At 49.6% G+C, this 9368-nt stretch overlaps 1 protein-coding gene and 1 long non-coding RNA gene across 2 annotated transcripts in view; both read right to left on the bottom strand.

The window, feature by feature from the left end:
• Positions 1-90, bottom strand: part of LOC308512234 (glycogenin-2-like) — a gene marked incomplete at both ends in the record, with an annotated part of 27385 nt that extends 27295 nt beyond the window's left edge. The window contains one exon of the mRNA XM_081082033.1: positions 15-90. Coding sequence (XP_080938159.1) covers positions 15-90 — 76 coding nt within the window. The remainder of the gene's footprint in view (positions 1-14) is intronic.
• Positions 91-3587: 3497 nt separating this feature from the next.
• On the bottom strand, positions 3588-9143 carry LOC308512183. The gene is made up of 3 exons (XR_013995468.1): positions 8158-9143; positions 7042-7158; positions 3588-5356 (listed from the first exon to the last, which is right to left on the bottom strand). It is a non-coding gene; the product is annotated as an uncharacterized lncRNA (long non-coding RNA).
• Between the last annotated feature and the right edge of the window lie 225 nt (positions 9144-9368).

Raw genomic sequence — 9368 nt, 5'->3', positions numbered from 1 at the left:
TGTCCACGTCTCACCAGGAGCAAAGATCAGGCCGGGCCGGGCACATTCTGGGACGTGCTTCTCCAGAGAGTGGACGTCTTCGCTGGGCATCGCAGGGTGTCCAGTGGCTTCCCAGGTCTCCAACCCCCAGATGGATGAATGAAAGGGTGGACAGATGGATGGACGGATGGATGCATGCATGGATGAATGGATGGGTGGGTGGATGATGGATGGATAATGGATGGATGGATAGATGGATGGATGGATGGATGGATGGATGGATGGATGCGTGGGTGGGTGGGTGGATGGATGATGGATGGATGGATGGATGCGTCGGTGGGTGGGTGGATGGATGATGGATGGATGGATGGATGGATAGGTAGGTGGATGGATGAATGGATAGGTGGATGGATGGATGGATGGATGGATGGATGGATAAATGGATGGATGGGAGGGAGGCAGGGAGTGAGGGAGGGAGGGAGAGAGGGATAAATGAGTGGATGGATGGGAGGAATAGATGGATAGATGGATGGATGGATGGATGGATGGATGGATGGATGGATGGATGGACAGACAGAAGGATAGATAGGTGGATGATGAATGTATGGAAGGATGGATGGATGGATGGATGGATGGATGGATGGGAGAGAGGGATGGATGAGTGGATGGATGGATGGATGGATGGATGGATGGATGAACAGATAGAAGAATGGATAGGTGGATGATGAATGTATGGAAGGATGGATGGATGGATGGATGGATGGATGGATGGACAGATGGATGAACGAGTGGATGGATGGATGGATGGACAGATAGAAGAATGGATGGGTGGATGATGAATGTATGGAAGGATGAGTGGATGGATGGATGGATGTTTGGGTAGACAGACTAACAGACAAAGTCCCTCACACTAAGACAGAATTTCTTGCCCTCAGCAATACTGACATTTGAGGCTGGATGATGTGAGATATGCGATTCTGTTTAAGACAGCTCATCGGGATCATCTGTTGTTGGTGGTGTGTGTGTGTGTATTTTGTATTTTTTAATATAAATTATTTTATAAAAGAAACGTCAGAGATTTCCCTCCACGCAAACCCCCAGCACATAACTAAACCTGCAAACGCTGTGTCTTAATTCACCATGTTCTTCCAACCTATCATCTATTCTGGTTGTCTTTACTGATCAACACACAGAGATTTGTAACAATTTTTTTTTTTTGGCCGTTTTCCTTTTTTTAACATTTTATTGAATTTATGGGGGTGACATTGGGTTAATAAAATTATACAGGTTTCAAGTATACAATTCTATGACACATCATCTGTCTATGGCATTGTCTGTCCACCAACCCAAGTCCCCTTCCCTCATCATTTATCCCCCCCAAATTTACCATTTTTCTATCATGATCATTAGCATTCAGTTCTTTTTTCCAATAGTTTTTGCTTTCAACTCTCTCTCTCCCTTTGGAGACGTAGACCCCAATCCAAAATGGAAGCCTGAACATTTGGCATTTTTAGGGAGTCCTCCTCATGAGTTCCAGATTTCCAGGGATGTGTTCACTGTTTGGTTCGCACACTCACGGCCAAGTCTACAAGTCCTACAGAACATTCATGGTCACAGAGTCCAACGACAGTCATATGCCCTAATCACCCCCTTTCCTCTCCCCGAAAGGATCCCTAGAATACAAGCAAACACCTGTGACCTTTCTTTCGATGTTGGAAGATGTAAGATTTTTTCTACTCCAGTACAAGGAACAAGCATCCATGAAGAAAGCCGTACGTCGCGTTGAGCTACGGTACCTACAGCGTATCAAACACGATGAACAACACGAAATGGCTGAGCACCTGATTTTAAAAAATCGCTATTTCTGTCCTGTAGTCGTTCCCAAAAAAGAGATTGAGCCCCGACCCAGTGTGGCTCAGTGGTTGAAGACCAACCCATGAGCCAAGTGGTTGCTAGTTCGATTCCCACAGGCTCCATCCCCAGTAGGGGGCGTGCAGGAGGCAGCCCATGATTCTCCATGATTCTCTCTCATCATCGATGTTTCTATCTCTCTTTCTCCCTCTCTGCTCCTCTCTCTCTAAAAATCAAGATCAATAAAGACAGTTTTTTAAAGAAATTGAAAAGCATAAGATTTCACAGGATGGATGGATGGATGGATGGATGGATGGATGGATGGATGGATGGATGAGTGGATGGATGGATGGATGGATGGATGGATGGATGGATGGATGGATGAGTGGATGGATGGATGGATGGATGGATGGATGGATGGATGAGTGGATGGATGGATGGATGGATGGAAGGATGAGTGGATGGATGGATGGGTAGATGGATGGATGAGTGGATGGATGGATGGATGGGTGGATGGATGGATGGATGGATGGATGGATGGATGGATGAGTGGATGGATGGATGGGTGGATGGATGGATGGATGAATGGATGAGTGGATGGATGGATGGATGGATGGATGGATGGATGGATGGATGGATGAATGGATGGATGAATGGTGGATGGATGGATGGATGGATGAATGAATGGATGAGTGGATGGATGAATGGATGAGTGGATGGATGGATGAATGGATGAGTGGATGGATGGATGGATGGATGGATGGATGTATGGATGGATGAATGGATGAGTGGATGGATGGATGAGTGGATGGATGGATGGATGGTGGATGGATGGATGGATGGATGAATGGGTGAGTGGATGGATGGATGGATGGATGAATGGATGGACAGAAGGATGGATGAGTGGATGATGAATATATGGAAGGGTGAGTGGATGGATGAATGGATGGACAGTTAGAAGGATCGATGGGTGGATGGATGGATGGATGGAAGGATGAGTGGATAGATGGATGGATAGGTATCCCCGCCCTGAATCTCAGAGAATGTTTTCACAGGAGATATTTTACCCTTAGAATCCTCCCCCCACCCCCAAATCCATTCTGTATGTCAGGCATCGGTGATGGGTGCCCAGCCTCCATGTCACTCATCACTCATTCCCAGGTCACCCTCCACGCATTTCCACTCACGTAACCAAAGAACGGAGCATCGTTCTACTCCCCACCATGGATTGTTGGCGCCGCCGCCGAAAGCATCATTCTTGGTCTCCCAGGAGCCAGTCCCACCCCCCCCCCCCAGGACCCTGGGCCGTTGGGCCGACATTCCGTCTTTTGGGACAAAGCACAGGGTGTGGAAAAGTCGGGAATGGAGCGCCCATCGGTAGACGAGTGGATCATAACACACAAAACTGTGGTCCATCGACACCGTGGAATACTACGCAGCCATGAAAAAGGTGGATCGCTCACCCCCCGGAGACAGCACGGAGCACCCTGGAGAGTATGATGCTGAGAGAAATAATCCCATCAGAGAAAGACATGGATCCCATGATCTCACTCCTACGTGGAGTCTTAAGTAACAACATACACGGACGAACAAAATAAGTCCAGAGACGTGGAAGCAGGGAACAGAGTGAGGAATCATAAAGGGAAGGCAGGGGAGGGTGGGTGGGTGGGAAGAGACCCACCGAAGACCTTGAGTGCGTATACCCGTTGCACCGGTGAAAAATGCAGATTTCGTCATCCAAGAAAACACAGGAATTCCAAGAGAAACATCCAAAGTGCTTTATGCAACGTCATGTCCATCGCTAGCTACACATTTCCCCCCATCTTTCAGGGGATTGGTGGATCCCGTCCCAGTAGAACTTCTCCTGTTTGGGGGCAGACCCTTCAGAGACCCGATTTTCCCACTTCTGCATACGTGTTGAAAGTGTGTGTGCCATTGCTTGGAACGAGTGGCCATCGGAAGGGGCCAGGTCTGGTGAACATGGCGGGTGGGTTCATACGTCCCAGGCCAGACCTTTGAACGTCTCTTTAGCTGGTTTTTGAAGTGGGCGGTGGGGCGTCCTCAGGAAGGAAGATGACGTTGCCGTGTCTTCTGGAAAATTCTGGCCGTTTCACGATCACAGCGTGGTTCCGGTCGACCTGGACGTTCTTTGTCTTTTGCATCGAGATTGTCGCTTTTAATGCGTTTCAACCAGCGTGCACAAGGATCTTGAGATGGAGCATGTGCACCGTAAGCTTCCCGAAGGATACGATCCCTTTCAGCAGCACTTTTCTCCAAAATAAAGCAATGAATTAAGACTACCCTCAAATCTCTCTCTTTTTTTTTTTTTGGCACGAAATGCGACATTTTTAAGCGTAAACATATCTATGATGTTAACGCCTTCAGCAAATTTGACACAGGAAGCACTGAAGCTTGTTGTCAATACAACAAAATACCACACGTATCAAATCGCATATCTGTCAACATACTAGAGGCCCGGTGCTCGAAATTCGTGGATTTGGGGTTGGCGGAGTGTCCCTCAGCCCGGCCTGTGCCCTCTCGCAGTCCGGGAGCCCTTGGGGGATGTCCGACGGACGGCTTTAGTGAGCCTGGCTTCTGGCTGAGCGCAGTGACCACCAGGGGGCAGCTCCTGCATTGAGCGTCTGCCCCCTGGTGGTCAGTGCGCGTCATAGCGACCGGTCGTTCCGCCATTTGGTCAATTTGCATATTAGCCTTTTATTACACAGCAGTGGTTCTCAACCTGTGGGTCGAGACCCCTCTGGGGGTCGAACGACCCTTTCACAGGGGTCGCCTAAGACCCTCGAAAAACACATGTATAATTGCATATAGTTTTTGTGATTGATCACTGTGCTTTCGTGATGTTCGATTTGTAACCATGAAACTGGGGGTCACCACGACTTGAGGAGCTGTATTAAAGGGTCGCAGCATGAGGAAGGTTGAGAATCACTGTGATATAGGATGTGTAACTCCATCGATTGAAAAAAAATCTGCATTAGGAGCCGGTACACCTAGTATGCATAACCGGTGGGCACAGACAATAGGGGGTGGGGAAGGCCTGGGATGGGGGGTCGGAGGTGGGCTAGAGGGGGTTCAATGGGGGTGGGGAGAGAGGGGAACATACGTAATACTTTCAACAATAAAGATTTTAAAAAATTGGGTGGAATCGCGGCCCCAGGAGGTAGTGTCACAGTTGAGAACCGAGTCGAAAAAAATCTCTGTGTCTGAATGAATGAATCAACAGAACAAATCCAATCATCTTGGGGACACCCCACCCGGGTCCAACTGACTAACTGATCTACAGACACACAGCCTGTCCAATGAATGTGGATGGGGGTTGGGGTTGCTTTGAGGCCACCCATCGAGATCCAATGGGCGAGAAAACACTTTCGGGGGGAAGGGGGGAGAAGGTGAATGACACCAAGAATGACATCGAGTCCCCACAGCAGCGACGGACGAGGGTGGCTGTCCGCTGCGATGTTTCTTCTCGGGGCGACCACCGGGCGTCCCGATCACACATGTTCGGGTTCTGTAAGAAAAGACGGCCGTGAGGACATCGCAGCAGAGGAAGGAAACCCCTCCGGCCAGGCCAGGGCGGCTCAGTGGTTGAGCGTCGACCTAGGAACCAGAAGGTCACCGTTCGATTCCCGGTCAAGGGCACAGGCCCGGGTTGCGGGCTCGATGCCCAGTCGGGGGCGTGCAGGAGGCAGCCGGTCCATGATCCTCTCTCATCATGGATGCCTCTCTCTCTCTCTCCCCCCTCCCTTTCTCTCTGAAATCAATAGACATATTTTTTTAAAAAAAAGGAAAAGAAAAATGCGACACATTGGTCTTAGAGAATTGTTATTATTCTACCTTTCTAGAGCTTCGGCGCACAGAATCGTGCACGCGTAGGGTTCCTAGGCCTGGCCTGACATCCGGGCCACCTTCCGCCCACTCATCGCCACCCACCCCGTTTCCCATGGTTCCCCGTTCGCCATGCTGTGGTCAGAGCCTGCGGGATGTGGGTGGGGAGGGACCCAGAGGCGCTCAGTGAACCTCACAGCGACTGATCGAGCGGTCGTCCTGGTCGTTCTGGTCGCTGGCCTTTTATTATATAGGATAGTTGTTTTTTTAAAAAATATATTTTATTGATTTTTTACAGAGAGGAAGGGAGAGGGATAGAGAATCAGAAACATCGATGAGAGAGAAACGTCGATCCGCTGCCTCCTGCACGCCCCCCCCCCCCTACTGGGGATGTGCCCGCAACCAAGGTACAAGCCCTCAACCGGAATCGAACCTGGGACCCTTGAGTCCGCAGGCCAATGCTCTATCCACTGAGCCACACCGGTTAGGGCGATATAGGATAGTTTTTGAGCATCCTAAATGACTCGAGTAACTCTATGCCTTTCGTTCAAATGAACCTGGCCGGTGTGGCTCAACAGATGAACGTCAACCTATGAACCAGCAGGTCAAAGTTCAATTCCCTGTCGGGGTACATGTGGTCTCCCTCCCCAGTAGGGGGCGTGCGGGAGGCAGCCGGTCCATGATTCTCTCTCATCATGGATGCTTCTCTCTCTCTCTCTCATTCTCCCTCTCTGAAATCAATATATATATATATATATATATATATATATATATATATATATATATATAATCTTTTTTTAATAATATTTGTGCCCTGGCTGGTTTGGCTCAGTGGATAGAGCATCGGCCTGCGGACTGAAGGGTCGCAGCTTCGATTCCCGGTCAAGGGCACATGCCCGGGTTGCGGGCTCCATCCCCAGTAGGGGGCGTGCAGGAGGCAGCCGATCCATGATTCTCACATTGATGTTTCTATCTCTATCTCCCTTCCTCATTGAGATCAATAAAAATATATATTAAAAAATGAGAATAATATTTGCACCCTGACCCAGTGTGGCTCACTGGTTAGAATGTAGGCCCATGTGGCTTTGATTCCAAGTCAAGGGCAGGCAAGAGAGAACTGGTCCATGTGCCTCTCTCACATCGATGTTTCTCTCTCTCTCTCTCTCTCTCTCTCTCTCTCTCTCTCTCCCTGCCTCCCTCCCTCCCTTCCACTCTCTCTAAAAACAAATGGGAGAAAAAAACAAAAATTAATCCCTTAACTAGGCACGAAGGTCTCTATTGGACTTACCCAGAAATAACGTTGCTCATGAAAGATTCCAGAAAGTACGTATTTTCTATAAATAGGAAAAAAAAGGAAATGGAACTCACCATTTCCTCTGAAGCAATTTCTCCTCCTGTTGCGTTGGAAATAGCCGACCGCGGCCCCCACCAGCGTCACCACCACGACGGATACGATGGGAGACACGATTTTCGCGACCGTGTTTCCTGCAGGAGTCAAGGAAAAGCAAGATCGTCCGACGGGGGGGAAAAAATGGGGCCAGCAGGAACGCCGACACCCTAACCTAGCTCACCGTCACCCCCCAGTTCGGGAACTAAATGGGTGTTACCGCGGGTCTCCCTGGCCCTTAGATCCCTGCATAGAATTCATTCTTTACAAAAGAATGGATTCGTGTAGACGCGCCCGTCCGCTCATCGGATAAATGGCTGTGTTTCAAGCTGCCGTGTGTCAGGACGCTTTGTTACGCAGCCGAACTAGCTGATACACTTTTGTGATTCATTCTTTACAAAACATGAATAGGGGCGGGCCCTTTTCCATCAAGCGTATAGGTAGTGTAGATGTGCCCGTCTGCTCATCGGATAAATGGCTGTGTTTCAAGCTACTGTGTGTCAGGAACCTTTGTTACACAGCGTAGCTGACTGATACACATTTTTCATTCATTTTCTCAGTGGTCACGGTGTGAAAACTTCACACTAGACAACGGATACACCTTTTTCATTAATTCTTTTTTTAAAAATATGTTTTATTGACTATTTTTAAGAGAGAGAGAGAGGAAAGGAGAGAGAGATAGAAACATCCATGATGAGAGAGAATCATGGGTCAGCTGCCTCCTGCCAGCCCCCCACAGGGGATCAATCCCACAACCCTGGCATGTGCCCTGACTGGGAATCGAACCCGGGACCCTTCAATCTAAAGGTTGATGCTTTATCTGCTGATCCAAACGCTCTTGGGTTTTATATAAAATTAATTATTTTTAAAATATTAATAACTAGAGGCCCGGTGCATGAATTTGAGCACCAGTGGGGTCCCTTGGCCTGGCCTACAAGATCGGGTCGAAACCGGGTCTCCGACATCCCCCGAGGGGTCCCGGATTACGAGAGGGTGCAGGCCGGGCTGAGGGACCACCCGCTGAGTGCACGAATTTCATACACCGGGCCTCTAGGTGAAAAATGAAAAGATGGGGCTGAGCTGCACCCATGAATTACCGTGCGGGTTGCCATACGTGTTGTAGCCGCCTCCACCTGCAACAGGAAAAGCACAGGGTCACGCGTGCATTGGAGGGGCCAATCGCGGCCCCCAGTGGCCGACCTCTCACCGTGGGGACTGGAAGGGGGCATGAAGGGGCCCGGAAACACAGCGTGCATGTCGAGGGTCAGGGAACACGCATGCATGAGCAAAGACGTGCAATACAGACAAGCACATAGATGTGCACACACATGTAGGCATGTACACCGGCACCCATGTGTGCGTGTGCAAACTACACACACACAGGTGCATGCTTGCAAACCTCCTGCATGCATAGCACATGGGAACACACGTACATCCCTGCGTGTGTTGTGAGCTTGCAAATGCCACATGCCTGTGCGCGCATGCACAAACACGCATGCACACATATACAAATCAATGCCCGCGTATGCATGTGTGAACTTACAAAGGCACGTGCATACACACATGTGCACATGCACACACTTGCACAAAACACGCATGCATGTGTACGTGCGCATGTATGCTCACATGTGCATATGTGACTGTGCAAAGGCCGCATGCATGTGCAATGTGTTGAGCACATGTGCACATGCATGCAAATCAACACTCACAGACGTGTGTACACGATACACAGGCGTGCATTTGCACATACAGCCACCAGCACATGCACACACACCCATAAACACCCATGCACACGTGTGTCCATAGCTACATCATGCACAGGGGCACAGAAAGGCATGAATGCACATGCAATAACAGCATGAAGCAGACCTCCATCCCTTTGAGCATCTAAGGCCTTGCCCGCCCAGTGTGGCTCAGTGATTTAGCATCGACCTAGGAACCCGGAGGTCAGGGTTCGATTCCCGGTCAAGGGCACATGCCCGGGTTGCAGGCTCCATCCCCAGTAGGGGGCGTGCAGGAGGCGGCCAATCCATGATTCTCTCTCATCATTCATGTCTCTCTCTCTCCCTTCTTCTGTGAAATCAATACAAACATATTTTTTTGCAAAAGCAACAACGAAATCGCGTGCAAAGCAGGACCAGATGGCAACTCAGATCCCCATGCAAAAGGCGCAGACAAAAGGGGGTATAGAGTCCCCTCTCCTCCCCCACCACCCAAGCACCCAGAGGTGGGGGTGTCAGCTCTCCAAAGACACCCTCGCCCCTCGCGGCTGTGCGGACACCACGCCTTTACCATAATTATATCCATT

Source organism: Myotis nattereri (genome assembly GCF_964212035.1).
Source record: "Myotis nattereri genome assembly, chromosome: Y".
Lineage (NCBI taxonomy): Eukaryota > Metazoa > Chordata > Mammalia > Chiroptera > Vespertilionidae > Myotis > Myotis nattereri.
This window is presented reverse-complemented; position numbering and strand designations above follow the sequence as displayed.